This window comes from Falco naumanni, chromosome 1 (assembly GCF_017639655.2).
Source record: "Falco naumanni isolate bFalNau1 chromosome 1, bFalNau1.pat, whole genome shotgun sequence".
NCBI classification, from domain to species: domain Eukaryota; kingdom Metazoa; phylum Chordata; class Aves; order Falconiformes; family Falconidae; genus Falco; species Falco naumanni.
Window position 1 is genome coordinate 85,872,029 of NC_054054.1, and position 17,265 is coordinate 85,889,293.

General features: G+C 44.8%; 1 protein-coding gene across 18 annotated transcripts in view; it reads left to right on the forward strand.

Annotated features, from left to right (window-relative positions):
* FBRSL1 (fibrosin like 1) overlaps positions 1–17,265 on the forward strand; it is a 547,437-nt gene that overhangs the window by 236,464 nt on the left and 293,708 nt on the right. For all 18 annotated transcript variants that reach the window (XM_040602430.1, XM_040602491.1, XM_040602507.1 and 15 more), the window contains one exon: positions 9,011–9,112. In XM_040602430.1, the coding sequence (XP_040458364.1) occupies positions 9,011–9,112 (102 nt within the window). The remainder of the gene's footprint in view (positions 1–9,010; positions 9,113–17,265) is intronic.

The window sequence follows — 17,265 nt, forward strand, 5'->3', positions numbered from 1 at the left end:
CCATTAAGTTTATTTGATTTCTCAGGGTTTCCCTCACTGCGGAAGTGTGGGGAGTCCTGACTTTTTTTCTCCAGCAATTGCTTATAGTTTGTATTCACAATGCGACCTGATAAATCATTGCTGATGGTAGTGATGGGTTTGTGGCATATCATGCTGGTTTTAGGCCATAGCCCAGGCATCTCAAAACTGTATGTGCCCTGTGGTGGGCTGACCCTGACTGCTGGTGCCCCCCAAAGCCGCCCTGTCACTGCCTGCCTCGGCCGGGCTGGGGAGAGCGAATAGAACGAAGGGCTCGTGGGTTGGCGTAAGGACGGGAAGAGATCACTCACCAAGCACTGTCATGGGCAAAACGGATCAACTCGGGGAAAATCTGGGTCTCTGCAGAGCTATTCCTCTCACATACTCTCACTCCTTTCCCTGCTGTTGCTCTTCCACAGGTGGTTTCCCCCCTCTTCTTAAATATGTTATCCCAGAGGTACTACCACTGTTGCTGATAGTCTTGGCCTTGGCCAGCGGTGGGTCTGCCAGAGACCACACCAGCTGGTTCCAAGTCAGACACAGGGGAAGCTTCTGGCAGCTTCTCACAGAAGCCACCCCTGCAGCCCCCCAGCTACCAAAACCTTGCCGTGCACACCCAAGACATTACCCCTTTTTCCTTTGCCTGCCCCTCCAGACAGCCCTGAGGGCACATGGGTGCTGTCCCTTCAGCCTGTTGAGGCAGGCAGCTTTTAGCTGAATGGGTCAGGAATGCTGTTTACCCTTCACCAGCCGAAGTCTCGCTCCTGCACGCAGGCTAGCTAGCTGAAACCTAAGCAGGTCTATGCTGACACAGTTTATCATCGATGTATGTCAAACCCAGATTTTCCCAGCTGTCTCCTACCATCTGCCAAGTACGGCTGGGGGCACACAGAGTGCAGTTTGCTATGCAGGCCTGATGGCAGCTGTAAAATCGAGCAGTTTTGCCTGCTTAAGCACCAGCTCTTTTCCAAAATAAGCATTAGCTCTCACATCGTAGTGAGCCTCCTGATCCTGAGAGTGCAGGCCATCGTGGGGAAGCAGTGCCGGCTCTGCTCTGCAGCCGAGGCCACCTGCCAGCCAAGAAGCTGTGAAAAATCTTTGCGGCAGTTCCAGTGCATCAGTTGAGCTGCAGAAAAGCCAACCCTGCTACTCCTTATGGCCTCTCCGTGCTGGGCACTAGTGAAAAAGGCTTCTCCAGTCCCTGAGGGCACGCTGCCCAAAAATCGTGAGCTCAGATGTAGTTTCTCGCTGGTTTGATATGGCACCAGACATGGAGAAGGGTCTCTTGGAGAGCTAAAGCTGAACTCCTTACAGGGTGTTACCCTGGCTAATCAGAGCACCATATAGCAATTCTTTCAAAAAGTGTAAAGGCAGCTGACCACAGCAAATGAGCTTGGTTTTTCATTTGTTTCCAAAAATGGAGGGTGACCCTCATGCCTAGTTGCAAGCATTAAGATGCAAAGTAGCTTGTTAATGAGTAATTAATGTTGCTCCAGTACCTGAGAAACTAACAATAGCTTTCGAGTATCTCGATTTTCCAGTAATAATACTTTTTATTACAGTAAGTTGTTGTACTTGCCTTCCTGGAGCAGCTGACTCTTGACGCCTCTAAGCACAGAACTCCTTTGCTAACATTAATTCAGCCTCTCTGTATCCCAGAGAGAGGTAAAAATTAAGCACCGTGTTACAGACTGCTCAACTGCAGTACAGGTCATTGAAGTAACTTATCCAGAGGAAACAGGTAAGCCAGGATTAGAAACCAGAAGTCTGCGTACCAGCTAAATGTATAAACGCTAACCTTCTAAACATCATGTGACTTCCTGAATGAATGTTTAAAAAAAAGGACAAATTTCCTCCAGTGTTGTGACACTGCTGCTGTTTTCTTCTTCATCACCATAAGTAAAAATGGACATGTCATATTTAAAATGAGTTATAGCTGATCGCTGATCACAGCATCCACAGCAGCACCACCCAATTAGAAAAACTACTCTAATCTAACCTGATGCTACTGTCATTTTTTAAAATGAGTCCTACTTCAATCATAAAATCCTTAGACCATAACATTGCTTTCTACGCCATATGTCCTTATTTAGAGGGAAAAAAATGATTGCACCCTTAATTCAAAGGGAACGTTTCCCTCTGAGCCAGAACTCAATAAAATGTATCAAAAAAATTGTGGAAAAGGGCAAGCAAAGAAAATCAAATTGCAGCGTGTGAAACGATTTAAGGAGGGACCTGGGGAATACATAATCTCCGAACTGCCAAGTTAGAGCAAGTATAAAATATACAAACAAGCCTGATATTTTTCCCAGTTGATCTCATTATGAGGTATGCTTGGGATAGATAAATTTTGTTAGAATGCATTAAGGCTGGATTTTCAAGGAAACAAGTCAGAAGTAATGCGTTTAGCTGATTCCACCTTGTTTTGATACATGGGCCTTTTCAGGTTTAAAGAAGTACATTTTTAAAGCTAAATGGTTTGTTTTGTTTCAAGCATTAAAACCAGAGGCAACTGGGTGACTCTCCTCCCCCCCCGCCCCCCCTTCTGTAAAACAGACGTTTGTAATTTCAGCGTGCTCTTTAATCATTGGGGTAGAGCTCTGTGCAGTATGTTTCACTGCCACTTATTGTTGGTTGCTTAAAATACACTGAACTAGCCTTGAGTGCAATCCCTTAACAGACTGTTTCGTCCACAAGTAGTACTTTTTCCAAGTCTCCAATATATTTTAATTAAATTGTCCATTTGTATTTATTAAGGCAGTTTACTGTCTCCTGCTGCTGAAAGCTGCTACTGCTGATAGTCTACCAAGAGAAACATGAGCTTATCTGGGAGCTGATAATAAAATGCGAGCATATGTTAGCAAGAAAGTCTTCCCAAAATACTGTTTAACCATCATTTTCATGTTTGTTGGGAAGGGGATGGGGCATGCAATTAGTTTTGATAAGATTTTGAAACAGTTGCTGTTAACGATTCTTGTAGCTGTGGGGATTCATAGTCTTTGTTAGTATGCAATGTCTCAGCAGAAAATTTTTCTTCCTTAGACTGACCCTATAGAAACAGTTGAAAAAGGGTGCTGTGGCAGAGCAGATGATAAAGTCATTACACACTGATGAGATGTAAAGTGGCGTTCAGCAGCATTAGTTTAGATAGATGAGCACAATAAAGTGGATTCATCCCCATCTCTGGTGATCTGAAAGCTTGGACCTAAACTCTGGGACTTGGATGCCTCTCAGCTGCACCTACTTATCTCCAAGTAGCTTCTGCCAAAATAGATTTGCCATGAAGTCAGTAAATCCTAAACCTGAAGGTTGTGTTTGGTCTGTCCGTTCTCTCGAAACAAATGAAGGTTGATCTTCACAGCTCTAAAAAGGAATTAAACTTTTTTTCTCAAGAAGTTAACATGTTCCTGAACGGAGGCGGCTAGGCTCAGTGCTGTGTGGAGCTCTTTGCCCTCCCTGATCTGGAGGGGCTGCTTTGTTTTTATGGGACCATTCCCTGCTCCCAGGTGTAGCACAGATTAGGTGAGTGTCGTGACTGCCATTCCTGCCAGTGCCTGTCCACTGGTGGAGGTGAGAGGATTAGTGGATTAATAGACCCATCTGAGCCACCAGAACGGGCATCTCTGAGATGAATACTTTAATTACGTCTCTCCCTGAGGGCACTGTTTTCTGTCTTGCCTTCAGAACAGCGCGGAGGGAGGTTGTTGGGAATTTCTTTTCCCATTGTGTATGCACACAAGACCTGTTTTGTAAAAAGCAGGCATAAACCCAAGCAACGGCAAGAGGTTTAAAATCAGACTGCTGTGACTTTAAGAGTGAGAAAAAAAACTGTTAAGGAAGGAAAATAAAAATCCCACAGCCTGTTGTAGCAGCTGTAGCTTCAGATCGTGTGGAAAATGAAGGCAGATGATTCAATTTGGCCTGTGCCCCGAGTACATTTCCAAATGCTTCTGTGTGTGCGCAAGATAATGAACAAATATATTGAGATGGCACAAGATCAGTCCGAGTTTGCCGCTGCACAAGCCGTGGAGCTCCCAGTAGGAGCGCACTAGCTGTGCTGGGTTAATGGGGGTGAGGGTCGGGAAGCCCAGCACCTTTCAGAACAACTTAAGAAAAGAATTTGTCTCCTTTTGCCCCAGGCTCCCCGTGGCACTCAAATGGAGCTTCTGATAAATCGAAGTGTATTTATTAATAATGAGCAGGGGCAGCATGCTCGTGATTTGAAAATAGGTGCACCAAATAAAAATGTGCTTTCCTCTGACATCGGAAAAGCTTAAGTAAATGGAGAGCAAGCTGATCTATTATGATTAAAAAGCAGGGCCTGAGAGTCAGCGTAGTGGTGATGAAAAAGCCCTTTTAGGGAAGCAAGACCCATTCTGCCCATTCATGTATTCCTCCACCCCTGCCCCACAAGGAGAAATAGGGAGGGGGAAGTTGGATGGGAGAGATGAAAAGGCAGCAGCAGTCCAGGATAGCAGAACTGGACTTTAATGAGAGCTGGAGTTATTACCGGAATGAGTTATGATAGTTAATCATGCTACATGATGTCCAACAGCGCAAGGTTCATAATTCTTGGCTCCGAACGTGGCTTGGGACTGTCCGCGAGCACCTGCAGCATGCAAATTGATCACGGCCTTACAAACCCTCTGTACCTTGCCCCCAGTCATTCCCTGCTGAGCCAGCCCAGTCTGCAGCACTGGCCCGCTCCCACGGACCTGGAAACAGCGTCTTTCACGTTCTCAAACACGGATCTGTGGTTTCTGGCAAAAGCTGAACCGTAGCTATTGCAGATAGCCAGGACTGCCCATCACCAGCCGTTCTCCACAGTGTGTGGTGCTGCCAGCTGTGTTATTTAGCTTGCGGGAGGCTACACTGGTCTGGTTTTTAAGCAGCCTTGGGTTTAATTAATGCTTTGGGGGAATTCTGTTAACTTCAGTGGAGAAGTAGGCTTTGCCTGAGTAAAAGCTGAGCACCTAATTAATGTTTTAGTGAATACTTACTGATGTGAATGTCTTGCTGACTTAGGATTTGGATGAAGACAGGTTCTGGCCTTTGGAAGAGGTAAATTACCAAGTAACTTCAGTTGTCCCCGTGTGCCTCTTTAGTATGTTCCAGCCTAGCTGTTCTGAAGCGACAGCAGTCAACCTACGTTTAAGACTTAGAGATTCCCTCCCACCTGCCATGAGCCCCGGGAGGTGAGGCTGAGGAGCACCTTTCCAAGGCGCACTCTTGCCGAGCTTTGGGCATTGGGGTTATTTTGAGACTTTCTGCTTCTCAGATGACAACAACAATATTTTGAGCCAGACCTAAAGGCAACACGATCAAACATACTTGGATTTGGCCCACAAATGCTTCTACCTGCTGTTTCCCCAGTCTCTGTTTCAGCTCTGTTACTGTGGCTGGAACACACTGTCTGGCAGGGCCTGGAGAGGGGCCGTCGCTGCCGGCGGAGCAGAAGACGGCAGTGGGCTGAGTGGCTCCAAACAGGCAAAGTCATGAAGCTGGGGAGGGCGTTCCTTCCTGAACACTGCTGGTTAGTGATTTTAATGCTTTTCTGTAGCTGTAGAAGGGCAGCGTTTTCCAAATGGGAAGGCAGCCTCTCTCAGCTGGTCCTCCCCTTTCAAGCCTATGTTCAGACAGGTTATTTGGCTCCTCCACCTGAGGTATTTAATAATGATGGCCGGTTTGCTCTAACGTGTGTGTAGGTCTCCAGCAGTAGGTTGTACAAGAGAACAACATACATAGTGTGTTTTACGTATGAATTTGGGGTGTTGCTTGTCTGGGTCTGTGCCCAGGCAGCTGTGACATCCCTGGGCTGGGGCTGGCAGCGCACCTCGCCTCTGGCCCAGGGAGCCTTTGCAGACTCTAAAAAAGCAGTAACTTTTCAAAGGAAGAGCAATAGTAGTTTTTATAGTAAAGCTCAATCAGGGAACATGGTCGGGAGGAATTTCAGCAACTCAAGGAAAAGCACCCAGAGAAAATCACTAGAAATCAAGCAGCTAAGCCGAAAGCAACTTTGGGAAAGAAGCTTTTGACCAGTTTGCTAATACCCAGGTCTGCAGAGAGTGCCCATGAAACCAATGCATCCATTTAGCAGAACAACTTGTCCTCCTAGTTGGGTCCTGCATGTGGCTCATTAGGGTAATTACTGATGAATTAAGGCAGCTTGGCTCAGCACTCAGGCTGCGGGTGTGCGGGCTCCCCTGCTGGCAGGCAGCAGGTGTAAATGAACAAGATCTGTCAAAAAGGCTGATGACCCTCTTAATTCACAGCAGTAAACTGGGGACAGAGGTAGTGCAGCAAGTTTAATAATTGATATTTACTTGGAAAGGTTAATGGCAGCAGTGATGCTTCTAATTCGCTTGCCCATGCAAGACCTTGTCAGGTCAAATTGTCTCAATTTGTTACTGTGGGTGTAGGTGTAGCTTTCATTTAATGAAGTTTGGAGAAAAGAAACAGGTGGTGTTGGGAGCTGACTGTAACTCAAGAAAAACAGCAAAAGGTTTGAGTACGGTAACAGGTTGAGTGAGTCTGTGCTAACTTTAAACAGCTGGCAGTTTAGTCCTTTTGAATGAATTCTGGGGAACATTTGTGCTTGGGAAGGTGAAAGGATTTGGAATGGTGTAATTTATATTTCCTTTAATTTGCAGCCATCTAGGAGTTATTTAGGTCAAAAGTGTAATAATTTTGACAGGCTTTGTGTTCCTAGGTGGGAATGGTAGGGTTATGGATCAGAAATCAGAAGTCTGTAGAATTCAGTGGGTATTTCCATACTGTATTTAGGGAGATTGTAATTCTGTCCTGTAATAATTAAGTGGTTCCTATTTAAGGGAGAAACAAAGCCCCTGCTGCGTGCCTGGAAGCTTTGAAATAGGCTTTGCATCCATGATACTTTACATCCATGAGTTTCAGAAGAGCTGGGTGAGGACTGGGGACCAGTAGAGCTGGGTTTTGAGTAAGTGTAGGAAGATCCAGATGACGGAAGAAAGCTGGTGCTCCAGTATTTTTGAAAGGCTGTAATTAATATGGGGTATTATCATTTGTCGTATTGGCTTGGCATCAATCCTAGGAAAGATAATGGAATAGCTGAAATCATAGTTGGTTAATAAAGACCTAAAAAAGAATAAAATAAAATGAAGAACAATCATTTTATGTATTTAGAAAAAATATTTTATCAAATATACTTAATTATTTGTGGGATTACAAATCTGATGGATAATGGCCACGGTATTGATGTAGTTAGTTATATTTCTGTGCTTGATGCTGTTTGCCTTTTTATTAAAGAACCAGACGACAATGTGGTTTCAACACAGTGAATTCGAAGTGGATTGTTTCCTGCCTTTATACCTGATGCTGGTAGTTGCGGATGCAGGCTCACTGTTGGTTGGAAATGTTTCTAGCAAATCCCAGCAGGGATTATCTCTCGTTGCTGTGTTGTTTGAACATTTTGATGTAGGAGCAAAGATGAAAAATCAGTCTTGATAAAAGTCTGCAGGTGGGCAACATATTGGAAAGGTGGTTTACAATGAATGAGATAAGACACTGATGCTGAGAGTGGTGGTTGTGTGATGAGGTGGCCATGAACAAATTTGTATTTCTAACACTTCAATGTGGCTGGGTCTAAAAGTCTTATCCTGAGGAAGAAAGTGTATTGATGAGGTGCAAGGTGGCAGAAAGGCATGCAGAGTAAGGACTTCAATCAGAAATGCACTGTTGCTTGAATGTGAGCATGATCCTTTCCCTGTTTTTTTACTGCACAAGGCTATACAGGGCAGTGTGCTCCAGACGGGGTGAGTACTGGAGCTCATTCTCTTATGTAGTATCCTGAATATTGTGTTAGAATATTAACAGACCGTGGGGCACTTACCTGGCAGCGATACCAAACGTCTGTGGGTGTGTAGTGATCAGTGAGCTCCCGGGGCTCAGGTTGCAGTGCCTGCCCTGGGGCAGCGTGCCCACCGAGCAGGGTTCCTGGTGCTGCTGTGGCAGGGCTTTTTGAGCGTGCTAGGGTTGTGCTGGAGCACCGTGAGGAAACCCTGCTAGATACTGAGACTGAAAGGATATAGGACAGAAAGAAACAAGGGGATTTTATTGCCATTAAAAGTACCAATTTGTACAAGCCGACATTTTAAATAGCGTAATTTAAATGGAACCAAACTGATATGAATAGAACCTATTAATAAATTAAACACTTCTTTCCACCCAATATTTCACAAGGGAATTAGCAGAATAATTTGTTAGTAAATGAGCCCAGGAATGAGGCTGTGAATGACATATCTATCCCATCCTTCTCCTCCCCCTGTAACACTCTTTGCAGATGTAAGCAGAGAGTTGCTGTGATTTCAGACATTGATGCCTCTCACTTACGTACAAACAGGAGCACAACTTCAAGAGAAGGAAGAAGGTTGATGTAGTGGTTAGAGAACCAGCCTTGACTGTAAGAGTTGATCGTGCTCTGCTTCAAATTGTGCATGTTATCTCAAGCAAGTTGTTTCAGGCCAGTGTCATTCATGGTATTTAGGCACCTGGCCATCATGCCTGTACCGAGCTCTCCATGCACTCACTGGGGGTGGCCCCGAGAGACGTCTCTGGACTAGAAACTGGAGACCTGGCCGTTGGGTCAGCGGTGCTCAGCAGCAAGCAGCAGTACAGAAAAGCCGGTGTCACAGCTGGGCTTTGCTGGTAGCAAAGGGTGGAAGCAGTTTGTCAGTCCACCTCCTTCTTGCATTGGGCCCTAGGACTTCGGCACAGCCTTGCCTGCTTCCGGGAGTGCTAAAAGCACCTCCTCCCTCACATGTTAGTGAAAGGGAATGCAGGCACATGCGGTCAAGCACAGCTTCAGAGAAGCCCCATGCATTCCAAAGCATCCTCTTCATGGTGCTGTGGGCGTAGGAGCGAAACATTGACTAAACTGCTGTCGGCAACCTCGGGAACAGGTGGCAGAGCAGTGCTTGAAAAATCTCCTTTTTCCCCCTCCTTCTTCTCCCTCTAGATGAAGGTCCCTACAAGCAGAAGTGGCAGAAATAGCGAGGAAGACAGCATCAGGGAGGCCACAAGCTCTCAGCGGAGCAGCTCAAGGGACCGTCTCAGTGATGTAAGTACCATTCAGGAGAAAGCATCGCTTCATTGCAGCAATTCCCGCTGCTGACATGGCTTTTCATAAATCTTGCTGAACAAATGTTGGCATCCAGAGGTCACTGTGTAATAACTTTTTTTTATGTCATGATTGAGTGTTACGGCATAAGTGGTTGTGCTGCCTTGCAAACACTATAATCGTGGTGCAAATAATATGATAAGCAAAAGATCAGAGATGGGAAAACAAAATGGAATTGTTATTCCTCAGGGAAAAATGGCTTGATGTTTTGTTTTGTTTTCTTGAAGTTGTGTTAAAAAGCTTTTTACAGTATCTTTCGGTTTAGCTACTGCACATAATCACGTAGTTTGGGTGCAAAGTCAGTTCATCTAATTTTATGCTTCCTGCCTCCAAGATATGGAAGGTTTTTTGGGGAAAGCTGTCTTTCTCTCAGGAAATTTGATGGTACATTGAGTGAAATGTTATGATAAAACAAAAGCAAACGGTGCCTTAGTGTGTAAACACACAAATGGGCTTTTGAGTCACCAAGAAATCAATGGCAGTGCTGGGATAATTTTATATGAAGGCTTTTTGTGTTAGCAATTAGCATTTCGCCTTCATTAAAACATGATTTTTTACTAATTAGGACCTTTCCCGTTAGGAGAGATTTAAATGAAGAACAATAATCAAACGCTGGCACGAGCATGTCTGAAATATTAAATTTGCCATTTCAATGGCAAGCCACAGAAATCCCAGAGCGAGTGGTTTTCATGTTGAGTTCTATTAATGTAAAATATGCTTCATAACTAAAACCTGTCACAGAAAACGGCTCACACCAGCTAAATTCAATTGGACAGTTAATTTAGCTTTAAAATTGAAAACACTACCTCCGCTTCAGGATGCAAAAGGAAGCGGGGGGGAGAGCCTTTGATAAGTGTAATGTATTTGCTATTAAGGCTTTCAGAGCCCATTCTACAGGAGGAGAAGGGAAAAAATGGCTCCCACAAATGTGTTTAAAAGCTGAAAGTATTTATTAAAAATGTCAGCAGAAAAGTGCTTTTGGCAGATTAAAGCGGGATTCAGCTTGACAGCTCTGACAGGGAAATGTGACGGGGGAAAATTCTCTCTACATGTTTGGAGTGTGAATGGGGCGCTGTAAACAGCCAACGCAGTGGGAGGAAGAGAAAAATAACGTGTTCTGTGATGTGCTTCCAGGATTGTGAACCCACACGCCGTGGTGGGGAAAGTCAGTGAAGGGGGGGGACCTCTGGACAAATCACCTTGCTGTGGGCCATCTTTGACTGTGTTATTAGTCAATAATTATTGTAATTTTATGTATACTTATATTTATGCGATTCTCTCCTTCCCCTCCCCTTGGTCACTGGTGACAGGTATGTGAGCAGGGGCACCGGGTAGCATTGCTGTACCATAATGTGGGGCCGCAGGAGAGGAATAACATGTTCAGACTTGGTGATTAGCGTAGGTCAAAGCGTTAAGTGGTCTTGGAGACTTTTCTTGTTAAGCCAATGCACTTCCAGTTTTTTTCTCCTCCGTTTCCTTTGCCTCCTACGTCGCAGGCTGAGCTTGTAGGAATTGAGTCTGAGCGCCTAATTCCTGCAAAATCTTCAAAGCTAGTTCAGCAGCCAGCGAAATTCAGTGGGAAACAGGCACTCCATTCTTTTTCCGTCAATGGGGACATTTGGGCAGTGCCTGAAGGCCAGGGCACACTTCAGAGCTTTGCTGAAGCTGCTCTTGTGACCTGGCAACCCGTTGCAAATGAGAATTTTTCAAATTAGTAATTAAACAGTTTGAAAAGTAAGCTTCATGAATCACAGAATGCTCTTCGTTCATTATTTGACAAGTGCAATTTAGCTTTAATCACGTATAACGCTTCCTTGTGTGCTAGTAAATGTTCTGTAGTCTATTTAGTGACTGTCAGAAAGTCTTAGAAAGTCCCACGGGTACAATTGGATGGTTTTCCCCATTTGCGTGTGAAGGAATAAGGCAGCAGAGTTTTTCTTTTTGTAGCAAGGGCGCGGGGAAGGGGGGAGAAGAAGACAACATGCTTCAGAGCGTCAATTCCTGCAGGATTCTCTCTCCAGCCCTGCCAGGTCCCTGCACAGCTCTGAAGCTGTACTTCCCAGCGTGCTGTTTAAATAGATGGTGTGTAGCTGAACTGATGCAACCCCTTACGTGTGGCACTGAGGATTAAAAAGCCACAGGGCAGTAGGGACGTAAAGGGAAGGCAGGGATGCTTTTTCCTTGTGGTTAGCAGTTACAAATCGAGGCTCTAGCACGTGGCTGTGCTGGGGTGGCTGCCTGTCCTTGCAGATGGAATCGCTGTGGCAGGAGTCACCTGGGCTATTTCTTGCTCTCCTGCTGTTTCTTCGTGTGTTTGGCCTTCAGGAGTGGTTTTCGTGCTGCCTTTCCCTCCCGTCTCCTTCCCCATTAACTTGGGCGAACAATGGAGTAAATGAGGCGGGAGGTGGCAGGTTTGGCTGCTGTACGGCAGCACACAGCAGGTGTGGTAGGAAATACGTGTATGAAATGTGGGCTATAGTAGTCAGCATTGCCACCTTAGGAGCACTGGAGTCCTCCCCCCAGCTTCCTTGTCGGTCTCCATTTAGAAGGCACTATTATGAGCAGCTTAGCTCCTCTGGGAGGCTTGTTCCTTGAGGTTACTTATTCAATGGGACGCCAGCAAGTTGTTCTTTATTTACATTAATGCATGGCATTAGTCTCTAATGGACCATGAAGTCGAGAGGTGGCCTGGTCTGTCGTGGAATAATTGCACTCTAAAGAAAACTGAAGCAAATGATTGATTATGTCTTGCACGCACACACACACAGAGCCATCGGTCTGTCCACAACAAAACCCAGAGCATTTTGCTGCTGCTTTGCCATAGTGAAACTTCAGTGGGGAGCGAGTGCTACAACTTCACAGTAAGACAGCAGTTGTCTTTTATAGTACATCTTTCCAGACATTACACTGAGTGCCATTTATTATGGGCCATTGGGGGGAAAACAGTGCTTATTGTGATCCAGTGAAATCATCTCTGACTGCAGAGGTTTGATTTGTTGAGGCTGGTCTCTTCTTTGGGATGATGAAACTCCGGAGCAGAAAAACAGAGTTTTAGCCCAGGCTTGCACCACGGATGGTGTGGTGTGGGGGAGGGGATGGGAATTTGCCTCTTGTTTATGTTCCCAGTGTTGATGTAAAATTCCCTTAAAATCTACTTCAAAGCTGACATCCCTTTTACACATGTACTCTCAGGTCTTCTACGACCAACACAGAGTCAACAGCCTTTTTCCAAATGGGATTTTCCTCTGCTGTCTTTCACAGGGAGGTAATTGGAAGTTGCCAGAGAAGTAAGAGGCAGATAAGCCATATTGCTATTTTGTTGTGTTGACCCAAGGAAAAGTGGAAGGCTTGGGCATTTTGTTTTGTTTTTTCCCCATGTTCCGTAATTGTCCTAATCTCTTCTGATGTCCTGAACAGTCCAAAAATCCACACAGAGCCTTGTATAATGGCTTGAAAAAAAGGTTTTTATCTTTTTCTTGACCCATCAGCTTAAGAACTGCCTGCTTTTTAATGGATTTTCTCCCTCACTAAATTGAATGGATCGTCCCTCATTATCATTTAAATAGAAGCCTCACTCCCTGTGAACATGGAAAATTTGAATGTGGTAGTAGAGCTGTGATAATTTGAAATATTCGGAAGGTGGGGGCAAGGAGGGGGAGCAGGCGGCAGAGTGCAGAATTGCTGAATGTAATTGTCATGGATTCTCAATTTTGTTGCCACAAGATGGGAAAATAGACTAATAATTGTCTTCCAACCCTAGTAGAATAGTTGCCCTAGTTAGCTGAAGCTAACACTCTAATTGTCATGGGGGCACAGAGATGAATGAGGATGTATGCAGGGCACAGCCAGGGCTAAATTGAGTGATATACTAAGGCAAAGAGCAAATTGGCAATTATTGGCCCAGCTGAAAAGGTTGGCAGGTGTGCTGCTTTCTCACGAGCCCTTAGGGGGAAATTGGAAATATAAAATATCGACCATAAATACTCACTGATTAGGAAATATGTTGCAAGAGGTGCTGGCCACTTAAGAGTCAAAACTCTCCTTTTCAAGGGGTTGGCTTCAGCTGTGCATAGAGCCAGCAAGCGCTGCTACTAAGTTGTTCAGAGCTTTTTCCTCGCATCCCCCATCCCCCAGGCTATCTTTTCTAATTTTCCATCATCCTATCCTCGTATGTTTGTTTGTTTTTCTTTAAACATAATAAAGTCTTTTAGGAAAGTCTTTTAGGAAATGCAGAGATTTTCCTTTCTCTAAATGGTCCTTGATAAGTGTTTAGCATATTGTATAGACTGGATATAAAATTCTCTCTCTGTTAGATGAATACAAAATAACTTCTGTGATTTCTAATTCAAACAGTTCACTGTGATCTGCTTTTCTTTGTGTGCCATCACAGGCACTATCACCCCCTTCCCTCCTGCTTTCTGTACCACGCTTCCCCTCCTGGGGCAAAGGGATTAAAGCAACAGCAGGGTACAAAGCTGCAGGTCTGTTACGTGTGCCTCAGGCTGAAGTTCCTTGCCAGAAGCATGATCAAACGAGCCTCTGAAGTGAGAATTGGACCACAGTCACACCACAGGTCCATATTTATCCACTTTGCAAAGTCTGGCATGTTTGGGATGCCTGGTCTTGGCTCTGAGCAGGGCAGTGGTGGGACAGCATTGCCTGGAACAGCTCTCAGGCCAGGAACACTTCGGTGCGGTCGGGATGTTCCTGAGCATGATAAAGGATTTTTTTGGAAGGCCTGGCATGGCAACGTGTAGACTGCAAACTCTTTGTGGCACATGCTGTCTGTTGTCCCCCGTGTATCACACATTGGAATCTGGTCTGCAGCTTGAAGAGTGCAATAAAAGCATTGTAGATCTTAGTGAAATAAAGATAGCAACACGATAGTTTTAAGACCCCTCCTCAAACCATGAATCTTGGAAACTGGTTTGCATATACATTCAAAGATTATGAAACCTATCAAGTCACGTTCTTCTGGAGGCAGAAATTCACATCTCTTCAGCATGCTGTCTACTTTTTATACTACTTTGTGTGTCTTGAAATACCACACGCTTGCATGAAAACTGCTGCAGGAGAAATTATGAGCAAAGTTGTAATGACTTGCATGGAGCTTGAGGTACTAGAGAAAGAAAGTCTGGAGAAGGTTTTGTGAAGTTGGCTGAGGGATGGTGGTTTGAATGGGAGCAGCACCCATGCATGTTCTGTGCATTTTGGAAATGTGAGGGCTTTTATTGTTGTTCCTGGTTAACTATATGCAGTTTGTTTGCTGGTTGCTGGCCAGCAGCCATCTTTCCTTCTGCTCTCTATGGCCATCAGCTGCAGGAATCTAAGTGTCTTGGTTGGAAGGTGTTCTGCAGCATATCAAGTCAGTTACAGATGTTTAGACCTTGTGTAGTTTGATGTCTTACTGAACTGATTTTGCAGTATTTCCAAGCATAAGCCCCTTTGTTTATCCAGCATAATAAAATAAGTGAATTAAAGAAGGAACACATTCACGTTTTGCATGACATCCATATCATTCATCATGCATTGTGGTTATCTTGTCAGGTCCTGGTTTCTAATCTAAGTGAACATCAGATGCACTCTGTGACCTTTGCCAAGTCAATTGAACTCATTGTATTAAGAGACAGGAGTGGGACTGTGGAAATTAATTGTATTAAGAGAGACTCTGTGTTAAGGTCTAGCATATCTTCTGCCATTGGCCCTTTTTGCTCTCCTCCTCACTTGCTCCTCTCATTCCAAGACACTTGAGTTTTATAAGGGACTTGCTTGCAAAGAAAATACTAGTATTCAAAGCTGAACTGATATTCTGTTGTTGAATGTTCTCTAAATGACCAAGTGGATGGGTAAACATGCATGCTTCCTTGTGCCTCAGCCCTGTCTGGCTGCAGAATTGAGGTAGCCAAGAAATAGTGGAAGACAGGTGCAGCTGAGGTGAGTTTTTATCCTGAACAAATGGTACAAAACATAATTAAAAATTCATTCTCTCCATATTATTGACTCTGCTGAGTGCTAATCAACAAATCAGGCTTGCGTCGTTGGGCTGTATGAGGAGTTTGGGCCTGTGGTTTGGCAAAGGAAGGTTGGGCACTCAGCAGGAGCTGGGAAGTCTGTCGCGGTTCCCTTCTCTTCTGCGGACTCCACCGGTGTCACTGGGCACATCTAAGTCTTTCTGTGCCTCAGTTTCCACACTAACGTGGGGGTGGCATTAATAATAGTGCTAGGAGGCTCTTTTTGGTGACTGTCCTGTGCCCACATAGGAATAGCTCTTTGCCCAAAATGGCGGTTTCAGCAGCTGACTTGGAGGTATTTGATACACTTTTGGTTTCAGCCAGTAAAAGCGGCATATTTCAGAAGAGCTGGAATGAACTTTTGATGTCTCTGGAAAGTGTTAATTTACATCTTTTAGTCAGAGGAGGGAAGTGAATGCTAATAACAAGAGTTAATTTGATGGTGGTGCTGTCATCACCTGCTTTTATCTAATTCCCTTATAGTTAGTTCATATATCAAGAATGCTTGCTAAGATCCAAGCTGAAACCTGCCTGACCCAGCGAGAATGGGGAGTTGTCTTGAAATGCCCTATTACCTTGATTATTACTGCATTTTAAAGCCCTTCTTACTGTCTTTCTAGTTCAATAAATAACCCAATAGCTTTAAGAAACCAAACAGAGGGTATCTTGATTTGTTTTGTATTGTATTGTAAGAACAGCGGAAGGCCATGCTTTTATTTATACCAGGGAAATAACTTTTCCTGTCAATTTAACAGATACTCTTGGAAAACCTGCTGAAGGTTATTGGTGAGATTTTTGTCATCGGGTTCTTTTCTAAATTGTAATCATGGTGTTTATCAGGAATAAAGGATGAAATCTTTTAAATACAATCACAGATTGCAGTGTAACTTAAACTCTCAAGGACACTGGTGGGGCGATAGTGGAGTCTTTCAACAGTAAGATTTTGTCTTTGCTGCCAGAAAGGTGTATTTTTTTATATCCAGAATAATTAACATGAGAGCTGTCCCAGGGTAGAAATAATTCACTCTGTGACATAACTGAAATGTCTTGTCTGTGCTGTCTGGTTTTGGTTTTAACCTTGGGTTTAAAAGGAACCAAAAATCTTTAGTTGTAAAAGAGCATATCATCTGCAAAATATTATAAGCCATTTATCTTTATGCACAAATGCCATCCAGCACTGTAGTTCCACTTATGTATCATTAAATGTGCAGATCACACTCTTTTTGCCCCTAACTAGTAACAGCCTCCCTTAGAAACCCAGGGTATTCCAGAGAGTGCTGAAAGGGGCACCAGGGGCACAGAAGCCGGTGCTCAAGCCAAGCAGAGGGCTTCTGCCCTCCCCGAGGGTTTGCTCAGGTTTGCTTCGCCTGGCAGCTGCAGCCAACAGGAGCAGCATCTGCAAGCGCAGCATGGGTGCGCCTGCTGCAGCAGCTTCGCTGGCAGGCTGGGTACCATGCCTGCTGGCCCCTGCCTGCTCTGCTCTGGGCGGGCAGCATTTGGGTTGGATGGGCACGTCGCTTTCCCCACGTCCTGCTTCTGCAGGTTGGGTTTTGCAGATGGGAAGGCTTTTGGAAAGACATGGCGTGGCAGCTATTCCTGCGCCTGGCTGCAGAGAGTTGGCCAGCTGGGGTCATGATCCTCTGTCTTTGAATTTTGTCTCTGACTGCATCTTTCCTGCCTGTGATGCTTCCTTCAGGCAGCGTTTGAAGGCCAGAGCTGAGCCTGCTCGGGCTCTGGGTTGTAGCAGTAAGAGCTGGTTTGGGTTTTGGTCTCGCGTGAGCCAAAGCTACGAGGCCGGTGCAGGACTAACATGAGTGTGGCTAGTTGGGTACCGCGGTGACCATCACACCCTGCTGCATGAGCTACCTTCAGGCAAGGAGAAAACTGACCAAAATAGCACATCAGACTGTTTTGAGAACAAGAACTTTGTAGAGGGCTGTCATGTAAGTGCTCCTATTCTATAGGTAAGAGCCTCTGTTAGTCATTCCAGCTGAAGGTTTGCCCCAGTAACTGTGCTTGCCAGACAAGCACTCATTCATAGTCAAAGGAGGTTTCTTCAGCTTTGGGTAGATGCCAAGTTAA